The sequence below is a fragment of the Trachymyrmex cornetzi genome, unplaced genomic scaffold (assembly GCF_001594075.2).
Source record: "Trachymyrmex cornetzi isolate Tcor2-1 unplaced genomic scaffold, Tcor1.1 scaffold123, whole genome shotgun sequence".
In the NCBI taxonomy this organism is placed as follows: domain Eukaryota; kingdom Metazoa; phylum Arthropoda; class Insecta; order Hymenoptera; family Formicidae; genus Trachymyrmex; species Trachymyrmex cornetzi.
Genome location: NW_017295795.1, coordinates 1,124,795 through 1,143,242, shown reverse-complemented (window position 1 = coordinate 1,143,242; position 18,448 = coordinate 1,124,795). Strand labels below are relative to the sequence as shown.

Sequence of the window (18,448 nt, the reverse complement as noted above, 5' to 3'; positions counted from 1 at the left end):
TTATAATAATAATAAATCTTTTTAAAAATATAAATTTTTTAATGTTCCAAAGTAGTCAACGGAGGAATGACGGTATTTGGAATAATTCGTGCATAAAAAAATTAGAGTGGAATAGGCCTACTGGGAAAATCACTATAAAAAAAGCGCACCATGCTATCTATCTCATGACAGGTGGTGTGGAAATGATAGCGTTTTATCATTTTCTTTAGATAGACATTTACTTACAAGTAGCTTCATAATAAAATTACCTCTATCTATCATAAATACTTTTTAAAAATAATAATTTTTTTAAAAAGTTCTGAAAATTACTGCCAACATAGAGTTTCGAAGGGTGAAATCAGGCCTCACATGTGTGAAGCGATTTTCAGCTTTCTCCACTATATCTCGAAAACTATTCGAGATATAAAAAAATGTTTTATACAAAAGTTTTACAATAAAATTACCTCTATTTACTCACGTCAATGATATTTTTTTAGAATAATTATTTAACAATTTTTTTTCGAAAATTTTGACAAAAAATTGGTAAATAATTGTTCTAAAAACGCGAATGAATACAGTTGATTTTGTTGTAAAACTTTTGTATAAAACATTTTTTATATCACAAATATTTTTCGAGATACAACGGAAAAAGCTGAAAACCGCTATATACGTTAGAGATGATTTTACCCTTTCAAACCGTTTTTAGCCGCAACTGATATTTTCTAAATTTATCTCTTTATGTAAGCTATAAGTTCACAAAGTTTCATTAAAATCAGAATTTATCACCTCGAGAGAATTCCCTTGTAAGTCATAATGGAAAAAAAGATGTAAATTATACATACTTTTATTACATCTGCAGGAATATATACTGCAGTCTATAACAGTTGTATCAATAAAATTACAAGATTGTATTTCAGACTCAAATTCACACTGGAAGAAGGTGACAAATTTTTAAACTTTCTTGACGTCGCGTAAATCAATGAAAATTATTTATTTATGATTTGTACAAACCTATCTTCTCAGGACGTTACCTAAATTAATTATTTTTCTCATCATCCTCATTGTCAGAAATTAGATGTAATTCTGAGTCTGGTTGACAAAGTACTATTATTATCAGCTGATCAGAGATTCCATAAAAAGAATTTCGATAATATCATAAAAATATTACTTAGCGGTGGATACCCCTTAAAAATAATTTTTGACAACATCAATAAAAGATTACATAACAAATTTCGACAGTTTTATTAAGAGTCTCAAAAAATTGTCACCAATCATAAGAATAAAAACAATACAGTCAAACCGATGTATTTTACCATTTCATTTCTAAGTAATATTTCTGGAAAGATTGATAAGATTATTAAGAATATTACCACAGTTCGGATAACCTATTCTGGGATGAATAAAATAAGACGTTTCATCAGGATACTCAAAGACACACTGCCTTTAAATTTACATTCTTATGTAATCTACAAAATCAACTGTAAAGACTGCGACGCATCCTACATAGGCTAGACGAACAGAACTTTAATAAGAATAAATGAGCAAAACCACATAAATCGGAATATCACACAACACTTCATAATCACGGATCATAGATTGGATATGTCACATGAATTTGACTGGATAAATACAAAAATATTAGACGAAGAAAAAATTTTTGAAAAAAGACTGATTTCTGAAATGGTACACATATAAAACAACAAAATAATGGACTAAATTTAAGGTGGTTGTATCGCAAAATAACTTTTCATAAGATTTGTTCGAATCTTTTACTATTTGAAGATAATGATATTCTCTATACATACATATCATTTTGAGAGGGAGGGGGGACCAGGCATGTTTAAAAGATAATTGCATTTGAAGTTAGTACTTTTAACACGTGCTAGACAAGAAGTTTTCTGTCCAGACAAGGAGCGACAATACATTTCTAATTATAGCGGAAAAATGGTATTTTAATAGAAATTCGCTCAAAAACTAAAGGACTATAGATAAATATAGGGGGAAGTGTCTCCTATATCGTACCCCCAAACGTTTAAACAAAATTGTAACAAAAGTACTAAAGAGATCCGAATATTTCTGTACTTATGATACTGATACTTAAGGGGTCCGAGACTTTTTGAATACTTTGTGTATATTATATGTATAACGTTTGTGTCAGTTTTACCTTAGTTGACTGGACCGATTCCCGGTCTCACATATACATGTGAATACGTTACAATTCATAAATAATTAAAATAAAATCTTACCGATTATCAACGAGCGAATAGACGTATTTTCATACTTTATCGCTCCATGGTTCGGTCCCTAGGCATTTTTGGACTTTGTGCCCATTGAGACATTTGTTCAAGACAGTAAGGAGGATAACATACTAAATTTTCAAACAATTTCACCGAGAGCCAAAATTCATAAGGTTGGTGCGGGATTCTTTGAGAACATTCTTCACAAATTCGTGTAACTTTTGATATAACTGTTATTAAGATTATATATGAGTTACGTGTTTCAGACGTATTTGTGTTTGCTGGGATATTCTTTTTTAAGCAACTATGTGTTTTCTCGGATGTGCTGTGCAAATTACTGCGCAAACTCTTTTCGGTGATTATTGAATTTCATTAGGATACTTTCGGCAAATACACCGTGCTGGGATTTACGCCGCAGAAGTCAGAAAAATAAAAAAATAGAAGGAGTGGGATTAATTTTCCTGCAATTACTATGTTACATGCCTTTATGTTATATTAGTATTGTGTTATGATTTCAGTTTCTTACTATAATATTAATTTAATATTAATATTAATTTACTGTAATAATAATATTAATTAAATTATTGTGAGTTGAATCGATTTGTCACTGTAATAAGTAACGCCATCATAAATTATAATCTACATAAAATAATTACTGTAGGGCGTGTAAAAGTCTTAATGGTTATTTCGTGATACATATTACTTAACAAAATTACCTTTTTAAAAAAAAGGTAAAAAGAAGGCGCCAAGTGTGCATGTACCTTCCATAAAAAACTGTACTTTATATAAACTAAAAAAAAAACCGTTACATAAATAATATAGTTCAAGTGATAATATTGTTAATTTTTTATTATAAATTACCCCTCAGTAGTACATATGCATGTATTTAAAAAAAATGAAATCAAATCTTTAAATTACGCCAATTACAAAAAGAATATATAATTTCTTGCAATATATAACATATACTATTGTACTGGGGAGTCCCCAGTCGATTGGCAGATCGCGCCGAGGACGGACATGTAATGTCACATTTTAAGAATTTTGGGTTGCAAAGTAAGTTTTTTTCGTAAGTTTTATGCATTTTTTATGTTTTTTTATACGTATAATTTTTTTCATTATGCAATAGTTTTGTGTGCACATTTGATTTTATTATTCTGTAAGCAACTTTTTCTGTTATATTATATTTTATACATTATTTAGAAGATTATCGTGGAAAAGGTTAGGTGGTTTACAATGAAATATTTTTACGTAGTGAATAATGATCCATGGTATATTGTAGATCACATAACCTTTTTTACGATAACTTTCAAAATAATAGTTCATTGTAATAATTATTTAGAATACGACCCCTCCCTCCACCTAAAATCTCAATAAAAATATACTCATTTGACGCGTTTTCACTTAAAACGAAAGAAAAACGCGGTAGTCAGCCTTGTGAATCTTCGCCACCTTATAATTATCTATTAAAATCTATTTTATGAATAAACATTTTAAAATATAGCAAAACTAAAATAATCCTAACAATTCGCAGTATAAAACATGTAGTTCGCATTGTTAAAAATAGCATGGTTCATTGTGTAACACTCCTTGGAAGGATCATATAGATAATATTATATACACAATATTATATACATATTATATTTATTACGGCACAGTACATGTATGAAAAGTACATGCACTAACATACTAGTGATATATGTATATTCAAATGTATATATCTAAATGAAAATATCTTAAATATATAACTTACAATAAAACTGTAAAGAATAATGGTAATCATGATGGATAATACTATATATGTACTGTTAACTCTATGTAATATCAAGTTTAACTTAATAGTTACCACGCACTACTCGATCCTACTCAATATTGTTATTTTATACTTTTAATGGTTAAATTTGAAACTATATAGTGTCAAATTTAACTATTGTTTTAGTATAAAGTAATATTGAGACATATTGAGTAGGAGCAGTGGCGACTTAAATTAGTTTAAATTTGACATTATAGATGTAACAGTGTGGGTAACAAATCAGCGAGATCTGTACAATCGGATGGAGATTCTTGTTTTTGATTATCACGATATAATCAACCTCGTTTATGGCGACAAGTAATTTTATTGATTGGTAAAGTTGCACGAATCTTCTGAAGATTTCGAAGATTTACCGCTTCCTCATTCGTTTTTACGAAATCTGAGACAGCCTCAGACTATATTGATGTCCTGTTGTCATTCGATCATCTTAAAGAGTGCGCAGGAGAATATCATTCCAAAGAACTGCAATGTTTCAAGAATTAAAATATAACATTACTAAATATGAATGAAAGATAGAAGAAATGAAAAAAAGTATTTACTTGAATACAATGTGCTCAAGAATTCTAGTTATACGATTTTAAAAAAGAAAAAAGAGTTATACAAATTTGTTATACAAAAATGTTATACAAATTTTAAAATTAATTCGATTGTAAAAGAAATACTTGTTTAGGCTTAATAGACTTTATAACGTTGAGGCTTTAATTTTAATTGGAGAAAATACCAAAGTAAAAAATGTAAACTGCTTTCTTACCATGAGACATGCAACTGCAATACCAGCAGCACCCACAACGGTTGCGTGTTGTTGCATGTAGACTCGTGTTCCATTGATACAACCCTCTACGTAAGCATTGGAAGGATTTATCGAATCCGGGCTATGATTGCAGTTGAATCGCTACGAGCAGATCAAACGACCATGAGAAACGCAGTTCCTCTCTCGCGAGAAAGTCGATCGGAGGAGTGAAAGTGTGAGAGGTGTAGATCGAGGCGGTGAAGATTCGATCGATTAAGTAATAGTGGCCAAATTGACTCGAGCAAGCGAAATCGATGGGTCGCGTGAAGAATCACTTATTGTTAGACGCGAATAATTATTCACGTCAAATTGCAATCTCGAGTCTTCAATGCGTTTTTTTGAAAAGTCGTCACCAGATGTATTGAGGAAAATTCCATTTTTTAGAAAAACTAGAATCTTATCTTCAAATTAATTGACTTCGATTAAAGTGAACATTATTAAGCAATGAAAATATGTTTGTGACACGCTTTATAAACACGACACATGTTATATTGTGAGATACGTGCATGCAAATTGCTGTTATTAAGTACGAATGTAATTGGCTGACAAACTATTTCATCGAATGGCGCAATTGCATTAAAACATAATGTAACAATTACATAATAAGCTGTTATGAATAGCTATTCAATATATACATATATATATATGTATATATATTGAATAGCTATTCATAAATATATAAAGAAAATCATGTATAAAGAAAAATAGACTACTTGAGCTAAACTAGTTGCTAGTTGTTATTATTATTCAACGTCCAGTATAAAATAACTACACATAAATTTTTTCAATCATTTCAACTTGAAACGTTTGAATTTATGCGTAATTATTTTATACTACGACGAAGTTGAATAATAATAGCGATTGACAACTGGCTTGGCTCAAATAGTTCATTTCTTCTTTATATTAAAATATAATTTATTTTTACCTGGCCAGGTGAAATTTCTCGACAGCAACTATCTGGCACGTTGAGGCCGTAAGTTCCCCAGTCCCTCCAGTTGTTAACTCCGCAACAATGGAGCTAAAGTCGAGAATTGAATTAGCTTCGGAAAGTCCAAACAATAATTGGATATGGAGAAAATAAAACGCGCTCGGAATCGTGCCTCTCGAGTTTCATCGTCTGATAAAATTAATTTTTATTTACGTAATGTGTGCGCGGGAATATTTACCGTCGATTGCGTGGTGTCCCAAGCATCGCGAATGGATTTACGATGATCGTAAAGCCGCAACGAACTCTTCATCTCTCTGTCGACCGTACTCAGCAATTTTTCGCGGAAAATGTATCCCAGAACGCCGCCGATGAGCATAGTTACAAACAGCAAGAATACGATTATGAAGTACTGAAAAAAACAATAGATTTTATTAATCCTCCGAATCGATAGCCTTTATCTTAACAAGTTTCAACGACTTGATGAGCTTCAAAAGTATAATAAGATCTCAATGTTTAATCAATTCAAGATAAGCTTTTCTTCCGGAAAGATTAAATTCGTTCACAGTCGCCAAATGATGTGAAGGCTGGAAATCGAGACGCTTGTCGATTGAAACATTCTCCCGGTTCGAAAATAGATTTGGTACTTACTGTCAGGAGCATACACTTGACTTCCCGTGATGCACCGATACATCCGAAGAAGGCGATAAAAGCCACGACGATTCCGCCGACCAATAAAACATAAACTGCACCGGTTAACAGATCGTTTCCCACGAGTTCGCCTATCCATGGTACTTTGTCAACCAAGGCCCAAATGCCTAAACCCGTTACGATAAGTCCGCCAATCTGCAGCATAAATCAATAGTAAATTTAATTGTTTTTATATATCAATGCACAGTGGACAAAATAATAGGAACACTTTGGAATTATATTATTTATTTGGCTATTTGTTTTATTAATAAAAGGTTGGCACATTATTTGTTTTAACATTCTATCTTTGTTGAAATAGTCATTTAATAATATAATAATGCTTGAGGTACCAATGGAGAATGTTTGTTTTTTTTTGTATTATTTAGTATAATTTTTTTAGTAGAACACCTTTTTTGCTATGAATGATATTGGAGGAGAAAATCTTCTTACTCTATTTTTCAGAATCGTCTGAAAATTCAACATCTTTCCTAGCTAATGCAATTGCCTGATTTAAATATCGTCTGTAGTTTTGAAGAGCAGAATAAGAAACAAATTTCTTTTTTTAATATATTTTACGTAATTAGAAGATGCTTTGTTAGAAGAATATGATATAGTATTGCACTGTGCAGTTGCTACAATATTCAAGTATTTACGATTCTATTCCAGCAAGGATAGAATCTGTATTAAATACAAATAGTAGGCTAATTTTTTATTAATAAAACAAGTAAATAGTATATATTTTCTAGTAGATAGTATATTTTCTATTTTCACATTATTTTGTTTATCTCTTGTATATTACAGCTTCAGCAAAGTCATTTGGGACTAGAACTTACAAAGATGACGAAGTTCGTGAAGAACAGGGAATATTTCATGAAACGTCCGCAGCCATCCATTTCCGTGCCGTATCCCATTCCCTTTTATCTGCGAAACTCTGTTAACAGAGAAATAAAAACTGTTATTATTTTAAATAAAATGAACAATAAAACATGAGAACATTAAAAAGACAAAAGCGCTGTAACTTGCAAATATTTTCAGCCTTTTCTTAACAGTTAATGACATTGTAATATATTTTGTGTGACGTATTGAGAATTTGAATCACGTTTAACTAAAATAAATGGCTCTTTTTCCTATTAAAATTTACTGTAAAATGCAATTTTAGTCTTATTCTTAGTTTAATTTATCTTTCTTTCTTTGCCTTCATCCATTACATTATTTTGTCTCTTTTTTCTTGCGTTGTAAATACAATGACATTGAGAGGCCCGAAGATCACGAGTTTTAACGAATATAATTAGACAATTTTTTACAACAGTCACGTACGTCGCTTAATTATATGATACGTCTCAGTGACATCAGACTTATATTTGACCTAGTTTGAAGTACCCTGGCCGTCCACCATAGCCTTGACCATATCCATAGGCGCGACAACCTCATCATGGTTATTGAAGACTCGGAAGATGAAACTCATATAACGCGATAAAAACGAATTTCTTAATCGCATAATTCGTGAAGCAAACTTACTTTATTTGATTAATTAATCAGATACAAATAGAGTAAAGAAGTATCCGTATTCAGTCAAAGCAGGATGTCTAACAATATTTTTATTTGAATTTGTAGAATTTCCAATTTAAGCAAATTACAAATTGTAAAAATTTACACAAAAATACTAAACATCAATACAGAAAAATAGGCTTGTGTACATGCAACGCAATATAATTAATAAGTCGAAGCTTTTTTAAACGAGCAATTATAGTTATTGATAAAATAAAAATCGTTTTTTAATTAAATAAGTGCTATGCTATAAAGTTTTTCATGAAACTTAATTTATTAATTATATTAAGCATCAAGCCCTGCTTTGACCAAAATATAGTCTTCTTCGTTTATTTGTATTGAATATTTCTCGGTTAATTTTCACTTACTATTGTTTAATAAACAAATTAATAATTTATTAATAAATTTCAGAAAGGTATATATTACTCTTATTTCAATTAAGTATACAAATTATTCATTTTATCATTATTCATTTAATTGCATTTCTCACGAATTAGGCTAAAATTTCATCTAATTAAGTGGTCTTTTTTTCGTTTCCCCATCCCGCAATAATTCATACGTAGTAGAATCCGGTGTCCTAATAACTATTAATGAGGCTAATGAGACGAGAGTCAGAATAGGTGTTCGTGATCAATGTGAATTTTTACGGCTCGGGAAGCAGAGTCGGCGACTTCCTGTTTTGAAAATACTGCGCACATGATTCAATTGCACACTATTGTTTGTCGAATGCGTAACAGCGTCGTGCGGCGATCTTTATCTCGGTAAATCGTCGAATCGAGAGGAAACGTACACGTTTTCACATAGCGAAATCCTGTTTCTGGAGAACACGTTCACCTGTTCGGACGTGCACATTGCACTTTACGCAGGGTCTACGATCAATGACGCAATGCGGACCCGTAGAATGGCTTTGCGCGCGTTGATCGCTATCACTTCGTATAATATCGCATACCGCGCCCACATAAGGTTGCGTGTTTTGTAACGCGTTGTACGGACTTCGGTCACGCATCGGTATACCACCTCGAAAACACCGAGTTACCGAGAGACCGAGAGAGAAAGTGGCTTCTCTGCCTGCGCATTAAGTAATCCACGGTCAGAGCGAAGCGTTAAAAAATGACGCGACGATTATGCTCGCACTTGCAATCCCCGTATCTCGCAAGTAACGCGGTTTTTCGTCTTATCTTGCGAAAGGCTTAGATCACTTTTCTTAATGTTAATCGCATGCGTTTGATTACTCTTCATTTCCGCGAAGAAATGAACACGGAAAAAAAAAGATTATATGTCGTTCAGCAAAGCTATAGAACTTGCTGCGCAATTTCAACATCTACAACTAATTGCAAGAAGATGTAATGGTTCAATTATATTTTTAAGCAATTATTAGTGTGTTAATTCGTCTAATTCTTTCCTACAATGAAAAAATTGCCAATGTAATAAGTTATTTTCATTATAGTAACAAAAATACACGTCATCTTAGCTAACAGGTTTTGTTAAAAATTTTAATCTATATATTGAATTAATTTTCATAGAAAGTTATCTTTGTTGTATCAACAAATTTACTGTAGGGGAGATCGAGGCCAACTGTCACAGTTTTTGATTATTGATTTTTAGAAAAAAGTGGATGCCTGATTTTGAAATATTATAATGTTACAATATACCTACATCCTTTAGGTATTAAAAAAAAATATTACTCGTGAATTCATTATATATCATAAAAATAAGTTATTTAATTTTAAATAATGCTGCGAAAATATGACAATTAACACCGTCTGGGTTGATTGTCACACGTTCTAGGATTGGCAGTAGCATATTTGTTATGGACAACACATATAAAAAACACAATTTTTATTTTAATATCAGTTCTATATTTTGAGAAATAATAGTAATTATAGTATTAATATAAATAAAATAATTATTTTAATATAATCATAAAATGCATAATTTGTTTTTGTACCATAGTTTCTATATGAAAAATGAAAAAATATATATCTATATGAAATATAATATATTTGTAAGTATATTCTCTGAAAATGTGTCCTCTAAAGATATTAAAATTAATTGTCACCTAATCTCGTCTCGTTTTGGTTAATCTACCCCACATAGCCATTTTTAATAAAAGAGATTGTATTCACAAACTTAGAATAATGATTACTTAATTTTATATAATAATGATTAATTGTAGCAAAGATCTTCTAAGATATGTCATTTTCTATGAATACAGGGATATTACGATTAATAATGCCAAAAACTTGTCAGACAACAAAATAGGTGATTATAAAATTTACTCACCAACTTCATTTTCTCAAAAATCGCTATAAATAATATATACAATGTTTATGGTGCAAACCATTTTACACAACAAATTAATATTATATCAGCTATCTACTCAAAAAAAGAGATTTTTCTGCCGTGTCTTGTTTGAGTTATAAGTATTTTGACAATCAACCCCGTACGACAACCAGCCCCGGTCTCCTCTACTATTATAACAAATATGATTACCTATAATGGCTAATTTTATTCAGCTGTGCAACTTTACTTAACGTAGAAAATCGGCTGTTGGTATATCACAGCTGTAGATTTACTGTGTGAATCAATAGAATTTTTAATTGTTTCAACAAATTTTTTTTCGTGAATTCATAAGTGAATCCCTCTCCATCCGGCTTTCCTTTCTCTAACATTGAATTTCTGACCATCAATCTCGCGGCATCGCGTCACTTTTAAAATAGTCATCGTAGAAAAGAAAGGCTGAGAAAGAATAATGCATTGTTAATCAGTCTCGAAGTCAAATAAGTTTTTCAGAGCCACTTTGATATCTATCTAAGATACGAGAAGCAATAAAAGGTGACTCAGTCTGGAATACCTTGCGCGCAAAGGCTACGTGCTTGTGAAATGAATTCGCAGCTGGCGCCGCGGAATTATAAGAACTCTGCTGGATTAGTCTTAGGAAAACTGCACGCCTACGATAACGCTCATTAATAAATCATTCGATCTCGGCAAAGTAGTACATACGCGAGCTCTTCAATTAAAATCTTCTTACATCATCAGCTAAAACCGCGTCGTAGTTATTCAGCAGAATGCTAACACATGTTTGCTCTGTTATGTTATACATCAAGCAATATCATCTTTTTCTCAAAGCGATAGACATTCATTTACTTATTAATCGAAGTTGACAATGTATTTATTGGAACCAACGACATATATATACAGACCAAGCATTCTGTGAAGCCGGATTAAGACCCATGGTGTCTCTTTCTATTTTGATGAGAGCAGTGCGAAAGAGTGAAATAGCACGGGTCCTAAAACATCACGTAAACTGTCAATTTCCAGCTTCAACTCCCACCACTGAAAAACATAGGAATGCTTGGTCTATGTATATATGATTGAAATTACCAATTATAAAGAAAAAATAGAGCAAGCTCGTTAATTTACAAAAGCAGAGGAAAGTCGCCGATACTGACATAGGTCTCCTAAAGTGACACCCCCTTATTTCTCAGAAACTAACTATTGCACTTTATTAATACTAATAAAATCATGATCTGTTTAGCTAATTAAAGAAGTACAAACTCATAATTAGACTGCGGAACTTTATGCAAAATACTTAACTTAATGTTTTGCATAAAATGCATATTTTGCAATTTTGTAAATTTACAGATGGCAATCTCAATCTTTTTACTTCACCTTTTAATAACTCTTTAACGAACAACGATTGACTGCTAAAACTGTTCGATAGTTAATATTCAGTTAAGTATTTTGCATAAAGTTCCGCAGTCTACTCATAATTCATATATTTGTGGCTTATTTCTATACTAAATCAGCTAAAAACCAATTCTACGAATCCGAGAAGAAAATTCTTACGGTGTTCTTTTGCAAATTGCGTAATTAAAATAATAGTGACTGTATTATTGATAATATTATGTCATTTTAAATGTTTATAGTTTCATAAATTAGTTTTCTTTACAGAATAGGATATATCTTTATTTATAAAATAGGAATGTTGGTATTATTGCCTACTATGTCAGTTTTGGAGCACATTTTGTCAGACGCTCATTTTTGCATAACTTACGAAAAACGTAATTATTGCAAACAGTATTATAAAAATTGCTTATACTATCTGATACAAGACACTTTTTACTTTTATTTGTGTTTTTGAAGTTGTATTTTTACCTTTTGTTTAAGAAATATTGTCTAAAAACAAAGTGGTATGTCGGTATCGGTGACCTTCCTCTATTAAATAGAAACGATCAAAAACTTGCAAATTGGGTTGTTAGAATAATACATTAACTTTTTATTTCTTAAGAGAATATTAAAAAATGAAAACGTTTTAACTAACATGATGTCTTCTTCAGTTAGAAAATTCCTAATAAGAAAAAAGATAAGATAGTGCAATTGTAAATGTTAAAATTAATAATGTTCGAATGTAAGAGGTCGAAACTATACTAACAATCCAATTTAACATATTAAATAATAAAGTATAAATTGTAAATTGTAATCACTACGTCAACTTAATAAATAACAAAGAAACGTTAAATTATAAAGATTCTTCTATTAATAACAAATTCTCTCTCATCGTTAAGATTTCTTATTCAATTATATTATACTCTATATGTTATATCTGCATTTTAATTATTGTTATTAATATAATAAAATGAATTTAATTAATAATTAGTAATCATTCTTTTTTATACGAGTTATATTATATATATTTTATTCTAGTTCTTGAAATTACTTAGTGCTTTTTGAGTAACATAAATTAAATGGGTCAGCTCCGGAATATAAAGATGTCTTTTCATGATAATGCTCAACGCTCATTTTCAGCATCAAAGGATATGTGACGCTACAAATGCTTTAAAACATTCTTCGATTGTCAATTCAAATTTTTTCTTCTTTGACATTTCAACATTGTATGTTAAATACTGCAGAGATTTTGCAGCGACATTGCTGCAAATTCTGTGCTGTATGGGTAGAATACATGACAAAATTAATGCTAGATAATAAAAATGCATGAAAAGACTGCACCTAATGTATATGTAGCTTTCATAAAAAATCTTGAATCAAATTGAATAAATCCGAATTGAACTTCCAGTATCAGACTCTAGTGTCAAATTTAAAACCAGGTAGCAAGCTGTCGTTATTTTGACGTAGTTAGTAATTTTAGTAGTTAGTAATTTTAAATTATTGATGATGTCATGTTACCTATTTAAATAAAAGAAATTAAAATAAGAATAGCTACGAGCCAAAACAAACAAATTTAAATGTACATATAATAACGTTGACATTAAACATAAAAATAAAACAAAATAAAAATATATGCCTACCTAAAACTAACGTTTCGATAACCTTCGGGTCATTATCAAATTTCTAAACTAAATTACCTATTTAAGATGTAATAATGGCGTCATTTATATATCTTACGACGTATTTACAACGTCATACCTGTTAACGTATAGATGACCAATCTCGACGACGTATTAGTAAAGTTATTAGTCATCAACTAATAATGTCATTCATTTATGCTACTAATGTCGGTTCATAATGTTATGTGGCTGTGACAAATCCACGTTAGTTTACGATTTTGACGTCATCTTAAACGTTAGATGCGTCAGATTAGTCATAAGAATGACTAATTAATGACGTCAAATAGATGATATCTTCCCAAGAAACACATAAAAGTCAATAAAAAGTTAAAATGCCTTTATTTTTTATTAATTAACATTAATGAACAGTACAACCAAATTTCATAACTAAAAATCATCATTTTGATTTTCGTGACATTAAAATAAAATCAATTTTAACTTCCTCTTGACTTGGTGTGTTCTTTAGGTTACTATCCAGGCACGTGATCACACTGACATTGCTTTTTCAATTTCATTTTTTGTCTTATGAAATGGCATTTTTGAGCGTACGACATTACAATGTAATCTCAGACGATTCTACGGTCGTCGATTCCGTGTTGAAGAAACGGAAATGCGTATATAAATCTACTCTCTCAGAATTATTTTCAGAATCTCGTCTTAATGTTAGTCTTCGGGAGATGTTTGATGATATAATCACGTCTTCCTCGCGTGCGAAAGGCCCAGCATCCGCTCGTCTCAATCGCGCGTTTATCCGCGTGATGCGAGCAAGCAGAACGTTTTTTTTTCCTTGCGCTAAAAATAAACGCGCACACCTGTGAACAATCTTGTTCACTGATGGTTCGAGAAGAAACGGCGTGAGCGGGAGAAGAAATTCTGAGTAGGTAGAAGCCGGAGCCTGAGGTGCGGCCCTTCAATGAATCGAAAGTTAAATCTCGGCCCGAGGTCATGGCGGCTTTATTCCTTCAGATAATATTTTCCAGATAGTACTTTCAAGTAGCACGATCCCTATTTAGTTAACCCGTTTTATAATCTCTGTCGATCCGTGCTTCCTCCACAAGCTAACGCGACACGTGCAATCGGAGCGCGTTCCAACGCGACGCCGCGCCATCGCGTATTGTTGCTCATGCGATTTACAAACGTCCCGTCATCACGCAAATTCACGGTAGTTTTCATAAACACCATAATATGTCGAGGGGAGAATCGATAATATCGGCTTGCGACCGTGTAACGACCTCCGTGTGGAATCTAGCGTGGCATTTTGAAGTCGCGTGGAAACTCGTCAAGTGATTTCAATGCGCTCCCGCGAAGTTATTTATGCGGAACGAAATATCGCACGCTTTCCCGCGAGATTCTTCGTCGCATTGATTAGACATTTCAAAATGCTTAATGCTTAATGATCAAATCGTACTTGGAATATCCGATTAATAAGGAAGCCTCTTAAAAGTTGAAGCATTATGCAAATATTGAGTGACTCTTGTGTGGGAAAACGTTATAATTTTATAATTAATGAATTTTCTCGATTTTTTTGTCGGAACATTTAGAGGGATATTAATATTTATTCATTTAATTCGTAATGTAATAATATGTAAAAAAAGTCCAAAAGTTTCTGGAACAAAGAGATAAAAAGTGATAAAATGAAACAATTGCACATTTTTATTATTCAATAAATTACTTTTTATTTATCACTACGTTTTTTAGAGCAATCAATTAAATTTTTCTATATTATTAAAAAAATATTCTGAATTTTTATTCTTAAAATAGTTTTAATTGAAGGGATTACTTCTTCATTATTGATTAATTTTTCTATAAAAATAATTTATAAGATTGAAGTTCGATTTGACAAAAAGATAGGGTAACTTCGGTATATACGTCGCACTTATCAAAAACTTAATATTTATTAAGTATTATTTATTATGTTTAAAGTAAATGAACTATATCAGTAAAAACTTTGTACTGTCTACTATTATGAAAAAAATATTAAAAATCCGAAATATTTATATTTCGTATTAAAAAATGAACTTTTTTAAACCCTTGCATTTTTGCCGTATATCCCATAGGGGTGGGATATATGGCTACTCATAGGGGGAGAGGGGATATGTATGGCTCATGAAAATTTTATAAATAATAGATGTAAATAAGACGTAAAATGATATAATAACTTATAAAATGTGTTTATAAAGTTGTATTAAGGAATAAAAATGATATAAATATGTATATGAAATAATAAATAATAATTACAATCTTCCCAGATGTATTACAAGTGTTATGACATGAGGTACATATTTCACGTAATGCATTTATTGTATTTAGTGCACTGAATTCAATCTGCGCACTTTGTATACTTTGGACATAAATCCCGTCTGTTAAAAATATCATATATTACAAACAGGTGGGATATACAAGACAACAAACTAAACAAAGAATACAAGAGCAAAGTATTTGTATTTTGTTATACAACATACTTTATTATTCCTCTACACTCATGTATCACGAAATAATCACTAAGTTTTTTGCACGTCCTACAATAATCGTTTTATGTAGATTATAATTTATGATGGTGCTACTTAACATAGTGACAAATCGATTCAACTCATAATAATTTCATTAATATTAACAGTAAGAAACTGAAAAATCATAACACAATACTAATATAACATAAAGGCATGTAACAGAGTAGCTGTGGGAAAATTACCCCTACTCCTTTCATTTTTTCTTATTTCTGCGGCGTAAATCCCAGCGCGGCGTATTTGCCGGAGTTACCCTAATTTATTTAATGATTAAGAAAAATAAGCTCCACAGTGTTAAATCAATTTTAAAGACAAAAATTCAGAATATTTTCTTAGCATAGAAAAATTAATTCATCATTTTAACAAATGTATTGAAATAAAGGATGATTATAAGAGAATGTTTTTGAGAAATATTTTTAAAAGACGTGGTTCTTTTATTTCATCACTTTTTTTTTATAGGTCAGAAATTTGTTGATCCTATTATGCACTGCTGTAAAATTGAAGATTTATTTTTATAGTTCAATCAAACGCGTAATATCTCTGATAGAAAGTTCTTTTTTATTATTATAATTATTTGTCTTTTAGAAAAAACTCCAAACAAATTAACAGAAGTTTAAAAAATAAAAATGTTTTTCTTATATAAAAATTGAATTATACAATGATAACAAGTCAAGAAGGAACACGGTAATTTAATTATCTTGAATTGAATTGCAAAATTCATAAGTTAACAATAGTCGAAACTAGCTTCTTAAACAACTAGTTTATTATTTTCGCATTAATACGAAATGATATGAAGACTACTTGAGGACATTAACGCGATGAAACTTGGCGGTAAACTTGCAATTACTGACGCAGTCAGCAACTTTCTCGTTTATTAGTCACCGAGTTCGTTCTGGGTGTAAATTAAATTAACATACTAATAAAGAAAGTTTCCATTGTTGTCCTCGTCTTTGGCTACTTTACGAATTGATATTATTTAACAAACGTGGGCGTAAGTTAATTCACATACATTTCCTCAATGAACCAAATGATATCTAATTACATTTCCTTTCTGATTCACATCTTTAGTACAATGTTATGATAAAATCGTCCATTGAGTTAAATAAGTTTAACTTAGAAGTTATTTTAAAAATTAAATAAGTTAGATTTTGCGTATGTTTACCGGCGACTTTATTTATATCGATATTAATACCAATTCCAAAGATTAAGTATTCACAGAAGAAGTTCCCGGAAAAAGGAAGAATGAATGTTTTCGACTGAAACAAGAAATCACCGAACAAAAAGTCGAATTGATATGATTCATATATTTAACAACCGCGCGTCAAATGGCGGTTCATCGATGAATCACCGCAACTTTAGCGTCTTTGCTCCAAACTTCCTCGTCTCTCGAAATGCGAAGTTCTCGTGAGAATCACACGAGTATCCTCTAATGCCGATTGATTGCTTAATATCTTTACTCACACGCTGATCCCTGGCCGGGTCCCTTTCTCTCCAGCCGGCGGCAATTACGGGAAATGAAAAAACAAACGATTCCTTTCTCCCGCTTGGAGAGCCTTCCTCGTCTCGAAGGAAAATACTGAGACGATGAGTCGCTTATGTTTCGGGAAAAATATATAGATCTCGTGATGTTGAATCTAATGTCACGTTACCGATTAGAGAATTCGGCAACCGAGGCACCGAGTTGCACGCATGCGTTTTCAGACTAAACCGGAGTGAAACTGAAACGTTAAGACTGAGTGAACTTATGCCTCGCTCGCACTCTCTCTTTCGATCTCCGTCCTTCTGTTTCCCTCCTGTTTCTTCTCCCTTCCCCTGCCAGTTCTCGTAGTAGAGACACAATATGTCTCTTCGTTCCTCTCTCTTCTCCTCTCTCTTTCTCATGTAGTCATCGCTTACTATACCACACATTGCACGTTGCGTATACGCGTTACTACCATCGTGATCTAACTATAGTGCAAGCCATTGTGCACGAGCCGGTCTGCCGGTGTGCACGAGGAAAACACACGATGGGGGCCAACGAAAGTGGGGAACCATTGGCACATATGCACTGGTATCGTACACAGTATGATGTATATACGCACGATAATCCACACATACGCACATACTACGGAACACGGAGAACCGCTTCTCGGGAACTCCTGCTCCACAAGGCCCCACTTTCGGATAGGAATGTGAATGTGATAATCAAACTGTTGCCTGCAAAAGGCGATCTGTTGATTTAATGTTACCTTGGTAATTAATACAAGAAATTAACGATTTTTACTTTGTTAAGATGAATGCGGTCCAACACTTTCGTTACGCGAAATTTCAATCGTCACGTGGGGGCTTTTACTTGATAATTAATATGCCAAACGACGAAATTAATACAGAAAAAAAGTAATAATTTTTTAAATGTTTATATATACATACTCTCTAATGGTGAATTTGATTGGAAGAATTAGTGCGCATTGGTGCACACTAAAAAGCCGTTGTACACTGATTTAATTTGAGTATAAAAGTGAAATGCAAATATTTTGAATTATAAAATGCTTATTTTATCTAATAGTACAATAAAATATATTAAATGTATAAAAGTATTTCAAGATTTAATCGATTTCTATGTTTATGTATAAAC

General features: G+C 31.6%; 1 protein-coding gene across 1 annotated transcript; it reads right to left on the bottom strand.

Annotated features, from left to right (window-relative positions):
- Positions 1-4,182: 4,182 nt before the first annotated feature.
- On the bottom strand, positions 4,183-17,641 carry Tsp74F (Tetraspanin 74F). The gene is made up of 7 exons (XM_018521119.1): positions 17,296-17,641; positions 7,265-7,362; positions 6,393-6,587; positions 5,983-6,153; positions 5,742-5,834; positions 4,778-4,918; positions 4,183-4,488 (listed from the first exon to the last, which is right to left on the bottom strand). The coding sequence occupies exons 2-7, from the start codon at positions 7,340-7,342 to the stop codon at positions 4,441-4,443; spliced, it is 726 nt and encodes a 241-aa protein (XP_018376621.1). The 5' UTR covers positions 7,343-7,362; positions 17,296-17,641; the 3' UTR covers positions 4,183-4,440.
- Between the last annotated feature and the right edge of the window lie 807 nt (positions 17,642-18,448).

Coding starts and splice junctions, on each gene's coding strand:
- Tsp74F (XM_018521119.1), bottom strand. CDS start 7,342: ATGGGATACGGCACGGAAATGGATGGCTGCGGACGTTTCATGAAATAT. Junction 5,835..5,982: donor GGGACACCACGCAATCGACG/GTAAATATTCCC, acceptor TCTCGACTTTAG/CTCCATTGTTGCGGAGTTAA. Junction 4,489..4,777: donor TTGCAGTTGCATGTCTCATG/GTAAGAAAGCAG, acceptor GAAACATTGCAG/TTCTTTGGAATGATATTCTC.